This window comes from Crinia signifera, chromosome 6, assembly GCF_055691185.1.
Source record: "Crinia signifera chromosome 6, ASM5569118v1, whole genome shotgun sequence".
Taxonomy (NCBI): Eukaryota; Metazoa; Chordata; class Amphibia; order Anura; family Myobatrachidae; genus Crinia; species Crinia signifera.
In genome coordinates, this window is record NC_139222.1 from 126,531,050 (window position 1) to 126,553,587 (window position 22,538).

At 47.2% G+C, this 22,538-nt stretch overlaps 2 protein-coding genes across 3 annotated transcripts in view; both read left to right on the plus strand.

Moving 5' to 3' along the window:
• SKAP1 (src kinase associated phosphoprotein 1) overlaps positions 1-22,538 on the plus strand; it is a 489,215-nt gene that overhangs the window by 128,235 nt on the left and 338,442 nt on the right. The window lies entirely within an intron of this gene.
• On the plus strand, positions 18,064-21,309 carry LOC146008113 (uncharacterized). The gene is made up of 2 exons (XM_083147055.1): positions 18,064-18,870; positions 19,723-21,309. The coding sequence occupies exons 1-2, from the start codon at positions 18,406-18,408 to the stop codon at positions 20,293-20,295; spliced, it is 1,038 nt and encodes a 345-aa protein (XP_083003181.1). The 5' UTR covers positions 18,064-18,405; the 3' UTR covers positions 20,296-21,309.

The window sequence follows — 22,538 nt, forward strand, 5'->3', positions numbered from 1 at the left end:
CCACTCCCCCAGGGCCCCTGGCCAGGCTGACTGGTCAGGAGGGTGATCTTTTGGCCGTGGGACGTATATAATAAGTGTCCTTTAGCTGTGACATTACCATGCTGGCTGGTTTGGCCTGGGGCTGGTTCTTAAAATACGGCGGACCCCTACTAATTTTGTTCCCCGTATTTTGAGAACCAGCCCCGGACCTGGAGCCTGGGGCTGGTTTTAAAAAATCAGCGCAGCCCTATTTGCCGGGTTTCCTGATTTTTTTTATTACCTGCCCCGTCTTTCAGCCTGGTGCTAGTTATGGCTGTGAGGGGGACCCCACGCCGTTTTTATTTATTTATTTTTCAATTTATTTTACACACGGCAGCCTGCACGGATCTGACTGATACGTGCAGACTGCCTGCACAAATTCTTATTAGCGGCCGTATATACGGGCGCTAATACGAATCAATACAATCCTAAAGATTGTAAGCTTGCAGCAGGGCCCTCCTACCTCCAAGTCTGTCTGTTATTACCCAGTTTGTTTTATCACTGTCTACTATTGTAAAGCGCAACGGAATCTGCTGCGCTATATAAGAAACTGTAAATAAATAATAATAATAAATAATACTCCATCGGAGGGTTACAAAGCAGTGGTATTTGACTGCTTTGTAAATTCCCCTCTGGAACACTTTGCATACGGCTGAAACAGCCGTATTGATTCCTATTAAGAATACGAATACTTATATACTAAGAATACGTATTCTTAGTAAATTTCCCCCTTCATCTTATATTCTGTACATTTACAAGTGTCTCTTCCTCTGCTAGGGTGGCTTACTATCCTCAGGATGAAGGATCACATTCGTAACTTTAGAAAGGGACAGCTGAAACTAATTGAATTTAGATTGGTACAGTAAAATGTGGACAGTCTGCGTCTACAATATTGGTGCCATGGAGTATTTCACGTGAAATAACCTGCTTTAGTTCCTACTTGTAGACCGTGTAGTTGATGGGTCCTGCATGCCAGCCCACTAATCAGTGCAACTTTTTCAGTAACTCCGCCATCTTGGCTTTCAAGAAAAACTTCACATTGTTGAAGCGATTCTTCATGTTAGTCTATTCGTGGCAGCAGGAGCCAACTGTTTTGACCGCATCAGTGATGTACTGCCACAGTCGTAGCTGTTAAACTTTTGCTTTCTTGTATATAGGTACTTATTACAGCGTTCCACTTACTCTTATTTCTATGTAGAGCCCAAATGCCTTCTTGCGGCTGAGAGAGGTACAGGTTGAGTATCCCGTATCCGAATTATTCCAAAAAATTTTGGAATTATTTTATTTATTTGTATTTATTTTTACCCCCCATACCCTTTTTTTTTTTTCCATAATAAATTTTTATTAGGTCATAGGAATAAGTCATACAAGTGAGTGGTATATGAAACATGGTACAAACTTACAAAATATGTGAACATGTAAATCGCCTGGTACAAATAGTCAAGTAGCACAATAAGAGGTAAAGGAATCTATACCTGCGCAGAGGCTTTGACCTGTGTTATTACAAAGTATATAAGATAAGACAAGAAGAAAGGAGGGGGAGAGAGAAGAGAAGAAAGAGAAAAACAAGACTTAAAAGACACGGTACGGGGGGGGACACGTTGCAATACAAATATCATTGCAAGAATTAATTCAAGTACTGACCGTTATTCTTGCGTGTGGGGAGGGGAGGTCAGGGTAGCCCCATCCCATATATCAACTCTAGCTAGGGTGATGCCCCGCTCTTCCCTATACTCAGCCCATTTGAGCCATTTCAGATGGATCGAGGACGCTGATGAGGTGTACTTAGCATTCGTTGTCTCAAAAAGGAAGTGATTATGTACTTTACTGATTACTTGGCTGGTCAAAGGAATCTCTATCGACTTCCAAAGACGTCCTATCACTGCTTTGGCAGCTACCAGTATGTGCCTCAGAATGTACAGATCCCCTCCCGAGAGTATTTCGGTGTAGTGAAGAAGTGCTACTACTGGGTTCAGATGTATCTGGAGTTTAAGTACTGTATTAATAAGTGAGGACACTTCTGACCAGAAGGGAGCAAGTAGCGGGCATTGCCAGAATATATGTAATATTGTGCCTATGCTGCCGCACTTCCTCCAGCACAAGTGGGAGACATTTGGCCAGATGGCATGTAGTCTATTCGGGGTGAAATATGTTCTATGGCAGAGTTTGAAGAACATTTCGGCGTGCTGGATGCATTTAGACATTCTAAAGCCCGAATAGAAGATAGCGTCCCATACTTCCTCACTAAAGGATACATTAAGGTCCGCTTCCCACTTGATCTGAGCAGGTAACTTTCCCTTTTTGTTATGGAAATGAGGTAGTTGTACCATCGTGAGATACCCCCCTTGTGCGTCTTATTGTTAAGTTTGGAGGTGAGGAGCTTGGGGGCGGGCAGCACGGAAGCCGGTCCCTCTCGGATGGCCATAAGCCAGTGACGGATTTGTAGAAATTTGTAAAACTCGTTCTTAGACAGCCCAAACTTCTCTCTGAGATCGGAGAACTGCTGTAAAGAGTCCCCCTGCATCAATTGTCCCAAAGTGGATATCCCCGCATCGATCCACGAATCTAAATTTAGGTTGGGAATAAACTTAGAGATGGCAGTCAGAGAGATCTCCGTACTCGGCAAGCTTAACCCCCCTATGCTATCGAGCACCCCAGACCACACCTCCAATGTCGTCCTTGTTGCTGAGCTTAGCTCCGATCTGTTCGGGATGGCCCGTAATGGGACCCAGAGCAGATCTACCAGCGGGACATTTAAAGCTAGCGAACGCTCAAGGACTACCCACGGCTTCGGGGATGTGGAGTCATACCAATCCCTGACCTGACTTAATAGGCACCCAGTTTGATATTTCTCCACATCAGGGAAACCCCCTCCCCCCATGACCTTTGGCAGGGCCAGATATTTTTTGGACAAACGGGGTCGTGAACCCTTCCAGATATACTTAGTAAAAATAGTATTAATTTTGCACATTAAGGACTTGGGTGGTTTCCTGGGAATTGACCGAAAAAGATAGAGGAGTTTAGGGAGGAGGATCATTTTGGATGCCGCCAGCCTGCCCATCCAAGAAATTTCATGCAGAGACCATTCCGCTATTAGTTTTTGGAAAGAGCTGACGAGCGGCAAAAAGTTACACTCCATCAAGTGGGTATCTCTAGTTACTAACACTCCCAAGTATTTAATTGCTCTTCCTTGCCATGCATAGCGATACTGGTCTTTCAGTCGTGCTACCTCTGCATCCGGTATGTTCAGTGGGAGGGCCTCTGTCTTGGTAGTGTTAAGTTTATAGTAAGATACAGAGGAGTACGCTTCTAGTACTTCATGGAGAGTGGGCAAGGATGAGTCTAACTTTTGAAGGCAGAGGAGGACGTCGTCCGCAAACAGACAGATTTTATGTAGGATTTTTCCTATGACTGGCCCAGTTATTCGGTTATCCGACCTGATTTTCTCTGCAAGGGGTTCTATAGCTAATACAAATATAAGTGGGGATAAGGGGCAACCCTGCCTAGTTCCATTTGTTATCTGGAAGCTATTAGAGAGGCAGCCGTTCACAAACACTCTCGCGGATGGGTGAGAATACAGAGCAAAAATAGAGTCCAGCATTCTCCCTTGAAATCCAAAGCGCACAAGCACCTCCCTCAGGTACCCCCAGTGAAGCCTGTCAAATGCCTTCTCCGTATCTAGCGAAAGCAAGAACAGCGGGAGTGGGCGCGTTCACATACTTCAACTACGTTCAATACTCTACGTGTGTTGTCCGGAGCCTGCCTGCCTGGCACGAAACCTACCTGGTCGACATTTACTAGGGAGGGGAGTAGAGGGGCCAGCCTATTGGCTATCAATTTTGCAAATAGTTTCAAATCTGTATTTAATAAGGCAATGGGTCTATAATTCTGGACCGCTGTAGTAGGCTTCCCAGGCTTGGGAATAGTTACTATCCTAGCCTCAAGCATTTCACTAGGGAATTCCCCGGTCTGGGAGGCCTTGTTGAAAACTTGCAATAGGATCGGGCTTAACTCTGACTTATAACATTTGTAAAAATTGGATGGGTATCCATCAGGACCAGGGGCCTTGTTGTTTGGCAGTCCTTCAATCGCAGTCTTCACCTCAGGCAAGGACCAGGGGGCATTGAGGGCTCGACAGGCTTCGGACTGCAACACAGGAAGGTTAATATCATCTAGGAAGGAGGTGATGCCGGCCTCCGATGGCTGAGGGGTGTGTGGGTCTGATCTTAGATTATACAGTTTAGCATAATAATCCGCGAAAGTGTCTGCTACTTGGAAGGGGTCAGTAACCCTAGTGCCCTTGGAGTTTATTAAAAGATCTACTCTTGCCTAAGCTCTTCTGCCCCTCAGTTTTCTGGCAAGCAGTCTGCCCGCTTTGTTACCAAAGAGGTAGAAACGTTGATTTAATTTGGAGATGTTTTTTTGTACCTCCCGAAATGATGATGCATTAATCTTATCCCTAACTTGCGCAAGCGCCGTATAAATGGTCTCACCAGAGGGATTATCCTTGTGGGCTACTTCTAGTCTGGCTAGTTCCTCCTCCGCCTCCAACATTTCTTTTACCTCCGCTTTCTTTGCTCTAGCCGCAGCCTGTATTGCAGTACCTCTCACCACAGCCTTCAGGGCGCACCAGTGTGTGAATATTCCAGTGTCGTCTGGGTTATTGGCAGTGATATACATGGATAGGGAATCCCGGATAGAGTTCTTAGAGTCAATTTGAGTCAGGGCAGTTCCGCCTAACCGCCATGGTCCCGGGGGGGGTCTTAAATGAGACTAGATCCCACAACAGTCGTACCAGGGAATGATCAGACCAGGTGATAGGGAGTATATCAGCCTTACAAATGGATGCCAAGGTCCATTTGTCGGACAGGGCAAGATCTATCCTCGAGTACGACCGGTGGGGATGTGAGAAAAATGAGTAATCCCTCATGCCCGGGTGTCTAGCACGCCACACATCATAGAGGTCAAATTCTTTAATAAGCTGTTTGAGTTTCCTGGAGTGGTCAGGGGGATGGGATATTCTATAACCTGGAGGGTGAGATCTATCCATAATTGGGTCTGGAACATGTTGAAATCCCCTAATAAGAGTAGTGCACCCTTAGCATACCTCTGTACAGTAGAGAGGAGTGTTCTAATAAATGTAATCTGTCTGGTGTTAGGGGCATAGCAGGAGACCAAAGGGGTTTCAACGCCTTCTAGGTGGCCCACTAAGATTAAGAATCTACCCTCTGGGTCGGCATACTGTGAGGAGATATTAAAGGAACAATTGGCAGACACTAGTATAGCGACGCCCGCCTTTTTGTGGGGACCATTTGCGGTATAGCACTGGGGGAATCTATTATTGGAGAATCTAGGCGGGGCCGATCTAATAAAGTGGGTCTCCTGTATGGCAACAACATGAGCTTTCTGTTTATGAAAATAGGCCAATGCTAGTTTCCGTTTTTGGGGTGAGTTCAAGCCCTTAGCATTCAGAGATATAATATTAATCATTTATAAAACTTCTAAAACAAGCAAATGATCGCATCTAACTATGGTAACCTTTGCATAGTAAAAAACGCAATTATAAGAGAGAGCTACTCTGGATGGACGAACAGGGGGACAAGACACATGAGGGGAAATAAAGATAAGGGGGGATAAAGAGATAGAGAAAATAACTAGGCTGGCGACCCCAGGGGGGGTCGTAGTGAGGGACCTGTCCAAGGCCACCTCAACCATGTTATGTAACTTGCGGGGTAGTGGACATACAGATGGAGCAGGGCTTGTTATTGCTGGCGGAGCGCCAGGACCGTGTCCCTGGCGATCCGCCAGCAATCTGGCGCTCTGGCTGAATGAGACGCTCGTGCGTCTCCCACGCACGAGCGTCTCAATAGCCGGGCGGCGAGGCGGCGCGGCGGGTGCAGTCCTGCCCGTCTCCAGCTTCAGGGAGACGGGCAGGGCTGCGGGGGGCTGCGGGGGGGCGGTGTGGACCGGCGGGGACCCGGGGAAGCCGGCGGGGACCCGGGCAAAAGCTCCGTCGGAACGGGACGCGCGTGCACCTCGTGCACGCGCGTCCCCTTCCGACATACAGATGGCGCGGGGCGGGGGATGGCGGGTGGCGAGTCCTCCGCCATCCCCAGCAAAGACAAGCCCTGCGCTATCTGTAAGCCCAATCACCCCTCAAAAAAAAGACACATACATATATAGTAAAGCAACTAATAATCCTGAATCTATGTAGAACTCAACATTAGCATAAAATATGAACTAGAACGAGCATGAGCCACGAGGGCCTAAGTAACACAGATAGAACCCGGCTCGGCGAGGGCCCGACCCACTACAATATAAGGTTGTCAATCAGACAGAAAGGCATATTTGGGGTACGCCAGGCCGTCCGAGTCAGGCTCGTGGAGGACCTTAAGGGCCTACAGACAAGCATTAAATAACCGTGACATTATAAACAAAACTGTAGAGAATGCATACTTCCCTCCGAGCCATCCGACTGTTCTCCGCTACATACAGACTAAGGATAATTGGCTAGTCTTCCATAGATGGTAATGGGAGACAGGGAGGGAGTATCCAAAGGGGGTATATATGAGCGCAGCCGCGCCTTCAGGCAGCTTAAAAGACTAAAGCGCCATAGATCCTGTTTCTACTCCGGAGCTACTCGACCGACGACCAGTCCTGCTGAAGTCGCCGGTTCGGGGAGGCATCCGGGGAGATATCCTGCAACCTCCATTTGGACAACAGTTTCATGCCGTCCTCCACAGATGAGACAGCGATTGTGGAACCTTCTCGTTGTATTAACAGCCAGGTCGGAAAGCCCCATCGATATATTATATTAGCTTTACGTAGGGCCGTTGTGATCGGCACAAAAGAGTGTCTTTTGAGAAGGGAAGCTCTTGAGAAGTCTCCAAACAACTGAAGGGATCCCATAGCCGCAGCAGAGTCAGCAGAGGGTCTTGCAGCTTTGAGTAGGGCCTCTTTTATGTGGAAGAAATGCATTCTCATTAGTACATCTCTAGGGACCCCCTCTGGGGCCGACCTCGCCTTGGGCAACCTGTGTATGTGGTCTAGTAGGAGGTCAGTAGGGGACGCTGTAGGCAGTAGCTTTTTAAAGATGTTAACAACATAGTCATGGTGGCTGCTGTTGGAGATATTTTCTGGTATACCTCGCATCTTGAGGTTATTCCTCCTTGACCTGTCTTCCATGTCGACCAGCTTCTCACGCAAGGCTGCCACCTCTTCTTCCAGGGCCGAATGGGAGTCTATGAGGACATTGTGGGAGCCAACAATTTCACCCATTTTAGTTTCGAGCGCGTTCGTGCGCTCCCCCAGTTCGTCGACAGAACGTTGGCAGGTCTGTAGGGAGGTTCTGATTTCGGTTGACACCTCTTCCTTCATTTGGTTGAGTAGCAGCTTAAGGGTCCCCAACCGTTAAGGCTGCGTCGTCCGCAACCTCCGTTCTGACCGATGGGTCCGGGTCAGCCACAGGGGGAGAGGATGAGGTATCCGGAGCAGGTGTGGGGGGGGGTTGGAGAAGATGATGTGGAAGGGGTCCCCGGTTTACCTCCCAGATTTCTGGGGGATGGCTTGAAAAATGGTACTTGGGAAACTGGTTTAGATACCTTGTTTCGTTTGGAAGGCATGGTCGGTGGTCGTATCACAGAAACCAAACACAGTCTCAATAGGGGGCAACCAGAGACCTCTGTGTACTCTTATTCTGTAGGCTCAGGACCTGTAGCTCAGCCTCATGTATAGGACAAAAGCTGCTTGTTCAGCTGCATTATGATGTGAGGGGTGAGTTGGGGGCTTTCAGGATCAAAACATCATTTGCTCATCTGGCGGAGGCAGGTGAGCTATCAGCACTGCCAGGAGGATGGCCGCAAGCCTTGGCCCAGGGCCGGCGCTCGGCCTGCTCAAATAAACAGCAGCCCTAGACCTCAATCCTATATCAAGTGAGGGTAGTGGATAGGCTTCCTTAGGACAATAAGGGGGGTTAGACCTCTCTGTATCTCCCCGGGGTCACAGGTCTCACAGTGTCCGATTTACCCCAGCTCCCAGCCACCAGGAGGCTTTACTGAATGATGAGGCACAAGGGACTGAGTTAGGGTCTTGCCACAATACAAGTGCAGATTTGGGTGAGAGGCAGGGGAGCAAAGCCTGCAGCAGCAGATGACACACTGTGAGCTGAGACTGCAGTCCAGCGTGAGGGAGAGAGGCAGTCACTATATATGGCTGGATGATTGTACCCCTGCCTCCCCCTCAACCGTTCACAACACTGGGGGGAGAAGTGGGCACGCTCCCCTCCACCTTCAGGCTTATATAGCTGTACCTCTTATGTGTATGCTGCTGGCCTGCGGCTCCCGCTCCCAAGATGGCGGCCGCCAATCGCGGGCGTCTCCCGGCCGTGAAGCTTCAGCCGTCCCAGGTTGGAGGGGTCCTGGAGAACACCCGCTCCGGGGGTCGCTGTGGTGCCCGGTAACAGGAGGGGGCAAGTGCCGGACCGGGATCTGTCCCCCGGGAGGTGCCGAACGTCACAGCGGCAGGCGGCAGGCGAAATCCAGGTCCCGGCTTCTTGCAGACGGGTAGGCCGCAACCCGCAGGAATGCAGGCAGCACTCCCCGGCTCCGCGGCGACCACCCGCCCGCTTCAGGAATGGGGCACCTGTGGGGTAAGGTAAGGGAGAGGGTCCAGGGGGGACTCAGGAGGCAGAAGGGGCCGTTAAAGAGGCTGCAGGACAGGAGCCCAAAGGAGATGCGTCCGTTCTCCTGCTTAGCTAGGCCACGCCCCCCCATACCCTTTTTTATACTTACCAAGTCCCCCGGCATCCACGGCAGGCCTTCAGCATCCTCTCTGTCATCTCCAGCGGTCCCAGGAGTGCATTGCGCGAGTGTGTGTGCGCGCACACCGGTGACGTCACCGGCGCACCTGGGAACTTGCGCAATGCACTCCTGGGACAGCTGGAGATGCCGAAGTTGGTGCTGGAGGCCTGCCGGGGGACAAAGTGGATGCGGAGGGACCATCGGGGCACTACCAGGGGACAGGTAAGTGTGTTTAAAAAAAAAATATTCCAAAATCCGGAAAAATCCCTTATCCAAAATGCTTGTGGTCCCGAGCATTTCGGATAAGGTATACTCAGAATATATTGTGTGACTAGGCACAGAGGAAGTGCTGAAATGCATGCACCATAGTGTGCACCAGTGCACAGGTTTCATCCTATGTGAAGTGCATGTTCCTACCAGTACATTTCTTTCAAGGGGCAGACCCAGCTGTCTTCTCACTCCTATCTCCTGGGTATCCTCCTCCTGCATTTCTTGCTCCTCACGACATTCCTCCTCGGCCTCAGACTAAATAACAAACATAATTTCCTCCTACTGGATAAAATAGCTGAGATGGGACTTATATAATTATAAATTGCAATCTGGTTTGCAATTTTTGTTTGCAGGCTTCCCTGTGACAAATCTTACATGATTTTGCAAGAGATAACAGACCTTCGAAATCTTGCACCCTAGTACATAGTGGCCCTTATTCACATTGGCGCGTACGCATGCGAATTCGCACGTTTCACCCTGCTACCCCCATTGCGCATGTGCAGCTAGCGAATGATTTCGCAAGCACTGTAGGCGTGCCTTCGCCCGATGCGTGCGTGGGTTTTTTTTTCCGTAAGAGTGCTTGCGAATGTGCATGCGAGCGCATGAACCTGAATGAGGGCCACTGTGAGTTGATGAAGAAACTTGCAACGATCTGCACCCTATTACGTTCTGCCCTTCAAGTATTTTTTTTTTTTTTTTTTAATTCAATTTTTATTTATACATTTCATTAAAAGCAACGTACATTAAAAAATTATATTTTACAATGCTGAGTTTTAGACATACATATGACTCGTGTGTTTATTTTATTTATTTTTCATGATTCGGCGCTGCAGCACCCCCTCCCGTCCGCATACTGCTATATTATCTTTTATATATTCTATATGTGTACAATATTTACTAATAAATTTAGAATTCACTTCTACTATTAGTGTTAGTGTTTTTTCTTTTTTTTTTTTTTTTTTTTTTCTCCCTTTCTTTTTTTCCCTTTTCCTTCCTTCTTCCTTCCTTTCTTTCTGTGTCCCCCCGACTCTCCTCTCGTGTTTTATGGTATCTTACTTCTTTATAGATAACTAACGTAAATTGTGTAGGTGTATTCAGAGGTTTCTTGTTCCTCTTTATATTTCCCTGTCGTGGGAGTGTTGGAAATCAAAATTAAGTGTATAAGAGTTGTATAGTGATTATATTTTATAAGTAAATTTCTATTTCCCTAACCCCTTTCTATCTTAATACGTGCGGGGGCCGTGCTGCAGCGCCGAGCCTGATGCATATCTATCCCCCAGCAATTGCACATTTCCACTTATTATTTTATTCCTTTATCCTCCCCCCACCCTCCAACCCTCCCACCTACCCTTAGGTTGACGACCAACAGTACAATCTCATTTTAAACTATCTCCAGCCCTTTCTCTTCCCCTGGACTAATTGCCCCATTTGCTCCAGATTGAGTGAAATTTATTCACTGTTCCTCTGGTGAAATGTACATATCTTTCATGAGCAATAGTTTCCTGGACTAATACCAGCCACATGGCCACTTCTGGTCCCTCTTTTGCCATCCATTTTCTGGAGATACAGACTTTCGCCAGGGTACATGTGTTAATAAAGAACTGTCTCTCGTGTTTGTCCATCATTCCGTCCTCTACTATCGCAAGAATGCAGGCTTTAGGCGTACAGATACTAATGGATATGCCCTTTGATACTAATATGTCTATGACACCTGTCCAGAATCCCATTACCCGTGGACACGTCCAGATCAAGTGCCAGAACGTTCCATTAGGGTCCTGGCATTTAGGGCATCTTGCGTCCGCTTTGCCTCCAAACTTGTTCATACGCTCTGGTGTCATGTAGGTTCTATGTAGCAGGTACAGTTGGATCTGTTGAAATCTTACTTGGTTAGTGGCTAATTTTACGTTTGCCAGAGCTTTACTCCACCCTTCTTCCGATATAGTACCCAGGTCCCTTTCCCATTTTACTTTTGTATTTGTTAGATTATCCTGCTGTTTACTTTGCATTAGAGCTTTGTAGCAGAATGAGATTTCATGCCTCATGGGGATCTTTTTTATTAGTTTTTTAGTCATTGAGTCCTGTAAGTCTGGTTTCCCTCCCTTAAACTGTTTTTCCAGGCCGTGTCGTAGTTGGAAATACCTGAACAAGTGTTTATTAGGGAGTGAGTATTCTATTTTTAATAACTGGAATGAGCAAAGCCCATTATCATTATACAGTTGTCCTATTTCTTTAATACCATTTTCTCCCCATACTTTCCCCATTTGTAGTTCTTTTAACTCTTTCAGGGGGTGGGAATTCTGCAGTGGCGTTTCTGGATCTAGGCCTTGACTGTCCAATAGTCCTTCCACCTGTCTCCGTACCATGATTCCTTGTTTAATTATTGGTGGCCATATCTGCTTCAGGTTTCTGCTTAATAGCAGTTGCAGGGGGGTATGACCCGGGGATATTAAACCCACCAATTCATATATTAAGTCATACTCCCCCCCTTTCTGGACCCAATTTTTTAAATGGGCCAGGTGGGTTGAAAGGTAATATATCCAAAGGTCTGGTAAGGCCAGCCCGCCCTCCCCTTTACGTTTAGTGAGGATTTTCTCTTCTGAGTCGGGCTCTCTTGTTGCCCCATAATAAGGAGGATATTAGACCGTCTATCAGCTGGAAAATCTTGCGAGGGAGATAAATAGGCGAGTGCCTAAGTATATATACTATTTTGGGTTGAATAATCATTTTTACTAAGTTGACCCGCCCAGTCAGTGTCAGGGGTAATTTACCCCATGATCCTATCTTGGATTTTACATATTCAATTTGAGGTGTTAAATTGAGCAACTCAAACCTACCTATCTCCTTCGAAACCCGAATTCCCAGATATTGGAACTCGTCTACCCTTTTTAAAGGGCTATTTATTATATGCCCTGCTGACAGGGAGTCAGTTAAGGGCATTATACATGATTTAGCCCAGTTTATCTTAAGGCCCGAGTGTCCTCCATATTTGTTTATTATCTCAAGGGTTTCTGGTATTACCTTATGGTTGTCAATGAATAGCAGTATATCGTCCGCATATAGTGCGATACGGTCTTCCCTTGCTCCTATTTTTAAGCCCTGGATTACTGAGCTATCCCTGATCAAACAGGCCAGGGGTTCTATTGCTATTGCAAACAGCCCCGGTGACAAAGGACATCCCTGCCTTGTGCCCCTCTCCACCCTAAAACTGGGAGAGATGTAGCCATTGACAGAGACCCTTGCCACCGGGGCTGCGTACAACATCTTGATCCAGTTAATGAATATTGGGCCTATGCCTACCCATTCCAAAACCTCCCAAAGGTAGGCCCATTCGATGCAGTCAAAGGCCTTGGCTGCGTCCAAGGAAATGACCGCTGAGTCTGCAATGTCATCCTGTGGCGTCTGGTGATGGCAGTACAGTCTTCTCAAATTAGTCGTGGTCGATCTCCCCGGCATGAAGCCGGTTTGATCCGGATGAATTATCTCGCTTATAAACTGATTGAGTCTGTTTGCCAGGATCTTGGCCAGGATCTTAAGATCGTTTGTTAACAACGAGATTGGTCGATAAGATTCGACCATCCCAAGATCTTTGTCCTTTTTTGGTAACACAATGATTAAGGCTTCCGACATGGAGGCAGGTATCGTCTTTCTGGCATATAGGTCCCTATAAAGGTCCAGGAATTTTTGTGAAAAAAAGTTCCTGTGCCTTTTATACAGCTCTTGCGGTATACCATCCATTCCTGGGGCTTTGCCTCCAGGGATGTCCGTTATTGCTGCTTCTATTTCTGTTAATGTAATAGGGCTATCCAGCAAATTCCTGGCTTCAGTTGACAAGGTAGGATGTTCTATTTCCCTGAGGTATGCACGGGTGTTATCGGGAGTATGGCATTGTTGGGTTGTATATAGCTCTCTATAATATTGCCTGAATCTTTCGGCTATCTCGGGGGTCTGCCTGATTATTCCTCCTCCCTCCTCCCTGATCTCCGTTACCGTGTTCGATGGACGATCTACTTTCGCCAATCCAGCTAAGAAGCTCCCGGGCCTGTCCCCTTCTGTGTATCTGATGTGCCCCGCAAATAATTCCCTATACATTGTTTTATCCGTGAGGCACTTACGCCAATCATCTTGGGCTTTTACCCAGGCTTCCTTGTCTGCTTGTGTTTTTCCCTGTAGGTATTGTTGTTCTAGGGTACAACAGGTTAACTCTAATTGATGTTCTTTTTTTTTGTGGTTGGCTTTTAATCTTGCTACCTCCTTTATGAGTAGCCCTCTAAGATTTGCTTTAAATGTGTCCCAGATAATCTCTACTGGTGCAGACCCTTGGTTAGCTTCGAAAAACTCCTGCCAGTGTGGTTCTGAGTTATCCCCCACCTTAAAGTGTGTCAGCCAGTAAGCATTTAGTTTCCATAGAGGGAACCCCCTTACCTCCCCCAGGTCCACACTAACTTCCAGTGGGGAGTGATCGGATATGCCTCTTGTGTGATATTTCACGCTTTGGATCCGGGGTATCCAATCTCCTGATACAAGTACCATGTCAATTCTTGAGAATGAGGAGTGTGTGCTGGAGAAACAAGAAAATTTCTGCTCTGTCGGATGTCTTATTCTCCAGGCATCCACTAACCCCATCTCTTTAACCAGGTTTGCAAACCCTTTGCCCCGAGCATTGCTACTTCTGTTTATAATACTTTTTTTATCTAGAACTGGATCAATTATATTGTTAAAATCCCCCAATATCAATACTGGGGTACTGGGAGATGTAGCCATAAATTCGGCCGCTTTTTTCAGCACCTCATAGTTGAAGGGTGGTGGTATGTACACTGACATAATTAAAACTTCCAGTGGGCCCAACTTACATTTAATAAAGATATACCTCCCTCCGGGGTCAATCTGACTCACGATCGGTGAGAAAGGGATACCCCTGCGTATTAACATTGAGACACCTCTAGAAGCACTTGTAAAAGGAGCGTGGTATGCCCAGCCCACCCAAGTTTTTTTTAGAGCCAGTAGTTTATTTCCAACAAGATGTGTTTCTTGCAGACATATAATGTCTGCCGCATATTGTCTGACCTGGCGCATGACCAGTGATCTTTTGATTTTGTCGTTGATCCCCCTCACATTCCATGTGAGGAGGCTATATTTTGCCGTTACCATGGATCAAAGATCTCCACGAACCTGTACATTTCCCACATAATGGGGCATTCTGGAGTGAATTGTGTACTGGATTTTAATTTTGTCAACCTAATTCCCCTCCCATACCCTCTCCCCCCCACCCCTCCACCCTGCATGCCCTCCCTCTCTTTTACCTTTGACATGCCTCTCTACCTGCCCTCCCTCCCACAACCTATTCCCCTTAACAAAAAAAAATACAAACATCGCTTGAGGCAATTGATATAATGGCCAAGAGCTAGGAGCTCTCTCCCACTCCTCCAAACTTCATATCATTAACCCCCCCCCCCCCAGTGAGTGTCCTGTCTTATCTTTCTTACCTTCATAAGGGGACTGCCAATAAAGCCTCTATGGGGAACATGAAACCTCTGTTCAATTCTTAGCCCTGCGCTCTTCGTGGCCTGTTGCTCCCTCCTCCCCTATACCTTCATTCAGTCCCTCTCCCCGCACCAGACGCATATCAGCACATTCCCTTCCTCCCAGTCCCCCCCCCCCCCCCCACCCCGCCCAGTGATATAGCTATCCCGGCCTAACATTTTGTGGCCTTTTATCGTGTCTCTTGCATGTAGCAAAACAGCAGAGTAATTACATAAATAAATATAAATAAATAATATTAAAGAAGTGAGTTATTTAAAAAGGACAGAAGGGAAGAGGAAAAAGGGGGGGGGGGGGAGAAAAGAGAAAAAATGAAAAGAAGGGGGGAGCCACACATGTTTATATTTCTATAGTTTCAAGCATGTATCTTTGTTGGCTTCATGTCTCCATATTCTGGACTGTCCAGTTTATGACACCAGTATGACACCAGTAACATCCTCTACATACTATCTGACTGGCCTAGCTAGAGTCTGTAGCACGTTTGCCTGGGAATTTTGAGTCCAACCAGGCCGCTGCTTCTTTCGGCGTCAGGAAAAATTTAGTACTGCCCTCGTGGATCACCCGGAGCTTGGCTGGGAAGAGCACAGCATACTGGATTTCCAGCTCTCTAAGACGTTTCTTAACATCGTAGTATTGTGCTCTTTCCCGTTGTACCCCTGCTGCGTAGTCTGGAAACACTGGGATCCTCTTATTTTCCCACATCAGTGGCCCTTTAACTCTGGTTAGCTTCAAAATTGTGTCCCGGTCTGAATGGTGTAACATTTTTGCAATGAGGGTGCGAGCCGGTGCTCCCGGGGGTGGTGCCCTCATTGGGACTCGATGGGCTCTCTCAACCGAGAAATATCTGGTGAAGGCCTCTTGGCCATACTCTTTAACTAGCCAGTTTTCCAGGAACTGCTCTGGGTTTGCCCCCTCTACTTTCTCAGGCAGTCCCACGAATCTTAAATTACTTCTCCGGCAGCGCCCCTCCATGTCTATCATTTTGGTATTAATTAGTTTTAATTGAGTAGCCATGTTCTCCATTTTTTCTGTCAGGGGAGTCACCGTATCTTCGAGTAGTGAGGTACGGTTCTCTACTTCCTTGACTCTTTCTTTCACCCTTTGAACCGACTGCCGAATCACGTCCAGATCCTCCTGGACCTTTTCTATTTTGTTGGCTAATCGGCCCTCACTTGCTGCCAGGGCATCGAGTACTTTTTGGATGGAGGAGTCACTTGGTTCTAACTGAGGGGGGGTGACTGGAGGAGAGGTCTCTGCTCTGGTAGGGGGTGTTGGGGTGACGGGTTGTCTAGCGAATTTCGCAAGTTTATTGGCTGCGGCTGCTTTTTCAGTCTTCCCCATTTTTTGACGCTTTTTAATGAGGTTTATATTTTACAGTAAGAATAAAGTAGCTGGAGGGCACCTGCTGGGTATTAACACTTCCTGTCAGCAAACGCTACTATTCCTATAGCTTTCAGCAGTGTTTTTATATAATCAGTATTCCACGCAGTTTTGCTTCACAATCTGTGTGGCAGAGGTGGGGGTGCTTGCTTCCTAAAGGCAGATGCTGCAGTTCTTATATTTTTTTTTTAAACAGACTGGTGTGCGTACGGGTATCAAAAAAAAAAAAAAAAAAGTAGCTGGGGGGCACCTGCTGGGTATTAACACTTCCTATCAGCAAATGCTACTGTTCCTTTAGCTTTCAGCAGTGTTTTTATATAATCAATATTCCACGCAGTTTTGCTTCACAATCTGTGCGGCCGAGGTGGGGGTGCTTACTTCCTAAAGGCAGATGCTGCAGTTCTTATGTTTTTTTTTTTTTTTTTTTTTTTTAAAAAGACTGGTGTGCGTACGGGTATCCCAAAAAAAAAAAAAAAGGAAAATCAGTCTTTACTCACAGTCTGGTGCAGCACCCAGTAACTTGGAGATAGGGGGGGAGGATATGCTGCCACTTCCAAGCCTTCCTTTGCAGGCTCCACGCAGTCTTGTCCCCCTCCACGTGCCGTCCCCCACTGGCTGCTCCTGTGTCTCCGCAAACAGAGCGTTTGCCCGTAATGTGCCCCCTGCTGATGCCGCTCCTTCTCCTTACTCCTCTGTGAGGGCGCTTGTTCCCTGCCACCGGGTCAGCGCTTCTCCTCCACAGCTCTCTTGCTGCGGCAGCTTTCCGGCTCTCACCCGGCGTCGCTGCCCCGCTGACCTCACGCTTCCTGTAAGTGATGCACGCCGGGTAGCTTCGTCACCTCCAGCCCCCGTCCTGGGCTCCTCTGCCTGAGACACCGTACCCGGACTTACGTGCGTCCGGCAGCGCCAGGTATTGGGACCGTTTTCCTTTCTCCTCCCCTGCCCGCAATAGTCACTCAAGCCTGGGGGGGTTCAGTAAGGATGTCTGGTTACACCATGGAGCGGGAGAGACCAACGACACACGTCTCACTCCCTGCTCTCCGTGGCCACGCCTCCGCCCTTCAAGTATTTTGAAAGCAAGAGGGCTTGTATAAAGATATAGGGATCTGTTTTGTGGCAATATGTTATGCTAGGTACACACCAGGACGACTAGGGCACGATTCTGTCAATTTAGATCCGATTCCGACCGGTTGTATGCAGATTGTGTGTACTATCGTGTGTTTTTGCCATTTATTTGATCCGATTCCGATCCAATGCGCGTTCACGCCGCTCGTTTGGTCGCATCTTTGGTCCTACGTGCTGCAGGTAGGATCCGTCAATCCCAGGCCGACCGACCGTCAATCGTATGCAGATCGTGAGTGTTTTTTGCCGCCTCCGTCGTCCGTCCGTCGGTGCGTCCGTCGTTTGATCCAGCCTATTTGAGTGGCATTTCCTAAACACTCCCCCGGCGCCATGTTTTTCCACATAGCAAACAGCGCTGGCGCAGCAGTTGGACTCTCCTTCTTGTCTCATCTCCCAGAACAACAACCTGGTATGTTTGCACTCCCAATGCTCTTCTATGCATGCCCACTGTTGCCACCAATGTATATAGTGTGTATAAAGCACTGGTTTGGCAACCGTGCACCCGACCATGTCACTGTTTTTTTTGGGTGGGCCCCATGTGTGTGTGTATACATATAACCAGTGTCCACCATTGCAGTATTCCAAGCACTCCTCTCTGCTAGGCCCCATTCACCTGTGTGTGTGTGTGTGTTTGTGTATATATAGATATATATACATAAACCATTGTCCACCATTGCAGTATTCCATGCACTCCTCTCTGCTAGGCCCCATTCACCTGTGTGTGTGTGTGTGTGTTTGTGTATATATAGATATATATACATAAACCATTGTCCACCATTGCAGTATTCCATGCACTCCTCTCTGCTAGGCCCCATTCACCTGTGTGTGTGTGTTTGTGTATATATAGATATATATACATAAACCATTGTCCACCATTGCAGTATTCCATGCACTCCTCTCTGCTAGGCCCCATTCACCTGTGTGTGTGTGTTTGTGTATATATAGATATATATACATAAACCATTGTCCACCATTGCAGTATTCCATGCACTCCTCTCTGCTAGGCCCCATTCACCTGTGTGTGTGTGTTTGTGTATATATAGATATATATACATAAACCATTGTCCACCATTGCAGTATTCCATGCACTCCTCTCTGCTAGGCCCCATTCACCTGTGTGTGTGAATAGCAATCTGCACAATAAAATGTATAGTGGTTTTCATAAAAGTTTATTAACATTTTAAATACTTAAAACATAAGAACTAGGTAACTGGTGTAACTATAAAAATTTAAATATGAAACAAAACATGGGTATAACTATAACTATAAAAATTTAAATATGAAACAAAACAAACAACTAAAATGGTTTTATCTTTTTACAGTCCCAATGTCCAACGCAAAGGAACAAGAGTTTTTGGAAGGGTTTATTGAAAAATATCGTACACACGAATGCCTGTGGAGAACCAAATCCAAGGAGTATTCAAACAAAATGAAAAGAAACCAAGCCTTGGAGGAGTTGGCACGCTACAGTCTTCCATTTCATCCAGAGGCCAATGTTGAATGGGTGAGGAAACGCATCCAGAATATGCGCACGGTGTTCTTAAAGGAACACAAGAAGATGGAGGCTGCAAAGAAGTCTGGTGCTGGAGTCGACGAGATGTATCAAACATCGCTCTGGTACTATGACCGGTTGACATTCACCCTCAGCCAGGAGTCGATGAGGACAGGAGTAGTCCTTATGGTAGAACATGAAAACCAAGAAGTCACGGCGCAGGAGGAGGAGGAGAATTCGCAGTCTGCATCGGTGAGTCTATTTTTTTGGCTATCTAATTGATTCCTCCTGCCAATCCACAGCGCCCTCCCCATTAAAGTAGGCCATGTACTCTTCCCTCACCTGTTTGGCTCGTGCACTCCCTGTGTAGCGTTGTGTTGGGGTTTGCAAGGAGGATATCTGCACTACCTCCTCTGGCAGTTCTTGGTCTTCTTGGAGTGCTGTGCCTGTAGCCCTTTGCTGTGTGGCTTTTCTGCGGAGCAAATTGTGCAGGACACAGCACGCCGTGACAACCCAGTCAATTTTGTCCACCCTCAGGTTAATGGCAGTGTGGAAAATGCGAAACCGGCTTGCCAGGATGCCAAAAGCATTTTCCACAACACGCCGTGCCCTGGATAGCCTGTAGTTAAAGATCCTTTTGTCATGGTTCAACCCCCTTTGCGCATATGGCTTCATGACATGCTCGTGCAGGCCAAAAGCCTCGTCAGCCACAAAAACAAAGTTAAGCCCCTGTTTAGTTTCCTGGACAGACGGCAAGTGAAGGGTGTTCGCTATGAGCCTTTCGTAGAACTTTGTGTCCTTGAAAGTGCCACCATCCGATGCACGGCCATTCCTTCCTACATCCAGGAAGATAAACTCATAGTTCGCATTAACAACAGCCATTAGTACAATGCTAAAATAGCCCTTGTAATTAAAATAGTAGGAACCACTATTGATAGGCTGGGCTATGCGGACATGTTTGCCATCAATGGCTCCACCGCAATTTGGGAAGTTCCATCGCTGTTCAAACTCCTCTGCGATGACTTTCCATTCATTCACGCTGGTAGGGAACTGAAATTAGAAGTAAATAGAATTGATTAGTAAACATGTTCAATTTTTTTACAGCTTGGTGACTACCCACCTGCAACCCCAGACCTATCTGTCCTTTCTGAGAATGCATGCACATCGAACGAAGTTCCTACTCCGGCACGCACTCCGCCACCCACCCTGGAACCCACTCCACCACTCCCCCGTGCCAAAAAAATGCGTGGCAAAGGAAAAAAAGGAGAAGCAGCGGCACATGAAGAATTTATGATGCGGGCACATCAAGTCCTGCAAAGAAACCCGGACAAACATGACAACTACTTCACTTATGTGGCAGAGTGTGTTCGCAACATGGCTCCTGACCAGCAACTTACTTTTGAAAAGTTATGCATGGAGTTGGTGTATAATGGCAGTTTAGGGTATCTCAACAGTGGCACTAAAATAGTTGGCATTGGTAGTGCACCAGACACACCACTGTCATTAGAATCACCAGTGCCTACTCCGCCTGCCACCGTAGCAGGCCAGTCGAGCACAATTCCAACACATACCCAGTCAACACCTACACAGCCTTCTCAACCCCCCAAGTACCGTCAATTCTACAGTTCTTTACTGATAGAAGATCCAGAGTGTCCTGTTTTTGAGGATCTGTCTTAAAAAATAGGCTACTTTATCATTTACCATCGACATGGTCTCAGCTGCAGGTATGTGATGGCCACTGCTCACATGGCGTATGGCGCACATCAATGGGGCCGGGACCATTGCATCTGCGCCATGCGCCATGTGGGCCGCAGCCTTTACATATCTGCAGCAGACATCCTCTGCCACACAAGGGCCACAGTGTGTATTTTTGTTTATTTATATGCTGCTACCTGTACCTGCATTACCAGAGGGAGAACAGGATTCTCCTCAATCTGGATAGCAAACTCCATTTATTGTCCTTTTGTCTTTGCCAATAGTATGGGGTACTGTGCGGCAGACATGGTCTCAGCTGCAGGTATGTGATGGCCACTGCTCACATGGCGTATGGCGCACATCAATGGGGCCGGGACCATTGCATCTGCGCCATGCGCCATGTGGGCCGCAGCCTTTACATATCTGCAGCAGACATCCTCTGCCGCACAGTACCTATCCCTACTGTTGTAAGGGCATGTTCCAGAAGTTACCAGAGTGTGTTTTTTTTGTTTATTTATATGCTGCTACCTGTACCTGCATTACCAGAGGGAGAACAGAATTCTCCTCAATCTGGATAGCAAACTCCATTTATTGCCCTTTTGTCTTTGCCAATAGTATGGGGTACTGTGCGGCAGACATGGTCTCAGCTGCAGGTATGTGATGGCCACTGCTCACATGGCGTATGGCGCACATCAATGGGGCCGGGACCATTGCATCTGCGCCATGCGCCATGTGGGCCGCAGCCTTTACATATCTGCAGCAGACATCCTCTGCCACACAGTACCTTATCCCTACTGTTGTAAGGGCCTGTTTCAGAAGTTACCAGAGTGTCTTTTTTTTCTTTTTATATGCTGCTACCTGTACCTGCATTACCAGAGGGAGAACAGGATTCTCCTCAATCTGGAGAGCAAACTCCATTTATTACCCTTTTGTCTTTGCCAATAGTATGGGGTACTGTGCGGCAGACATGGTCTCAGCTGCAGGTATGTGATGGCCACTGCTCACATGGCGTATGGCGCACATCAATGGGGCCGGGACCATTGCATCTGCGCCATGCGCTATGTGGGCCGCAGCCTTTACTTATCTGCGGCAGACATCCTCTGCCACACAGTAGCCCGTATTTAGTGGGAAAGTTTAAACTGGGTCATACATACTTAAATCTTTATATATAGTGTGTGTTTTTGTACAATATCTTTTATATATGGTATTATAATATATTTGTGTTGACACAATCTATTTACTATTTTACATGTTTTAACCATGAAAGGCCTAAAAAACCTGTTTCTGTCCTAGGCCTAAATTATAAATAAAAATATTTTGTTTGCACAATAAAGTGTACAGTGTATATTTCATCTTACCTTGCAATACTGGTACTGCAGCACCTTCACAATGGCTTTGCAGGTCTCCGGGATGATGAGGCCCAAAGCTTGCGGGGAGATGAGGGATCCAAACTTTAGGTCAGCAAGAGACCGTCCTGTCGCCAGAAACCTCAGGGTCACCACCAGCCGTTCCTCAGCAGGGATAGCCATGCGATACTTGGTATCCTGCTTCTCGATGTGGGGAGTCACCAGACGCAGCAATTCCTGGAATGTGGCATCATCCATCCTCAAGAAGTTACGAAAATCGTCTGGGTTATTCTCCCTGATGTCCCTGAGCAGTGGCATGTGCGAACGAGTCTGACGCTGAAGTAGCCACTGCTTTGTCCAGCATGATCTTTCTCTCCTGCGCTGGGCCCTCTGACGCCTGAGCTTCAGCACTGCATAATAGAGCAGGTACTGTTGCTGGTGACTACCCATCACTGCATTCTCCATAGTGCAGGGTTAAAAGACACTTTGTAATGGCAGGCAAAACAAAGTAATGTGTAAATAGCTATGTCCAGCGTTCAGCAGGTATAAACCAAGCCTCACTAGTAACAAAGCAGAAATACACTGGTTTAAAATGGCTGCTGCTATTCCTATCCCCCTCTGCTAGTCCTCCCCCCTCTGCTAGTCCAGCCCCGTCATTCAAATTTCAAAGGCCCATCTGACGACGGTCGCATGTGTTCTTGCAAAAAAAACAAAAACCAGCGATCCGACCGTCTTAACGACCATCGCGGGCGCATCGGGATCGGATCTAGATCGTTCCGCAAAAAAACACAATTTTTGCTAATCGTTTGCTGGGGACTGCCTGGGAGCTCCCGGGAAGTCCAAGGGAAATCGTTCCATGGTCGTCTATCGGTCGTGAAC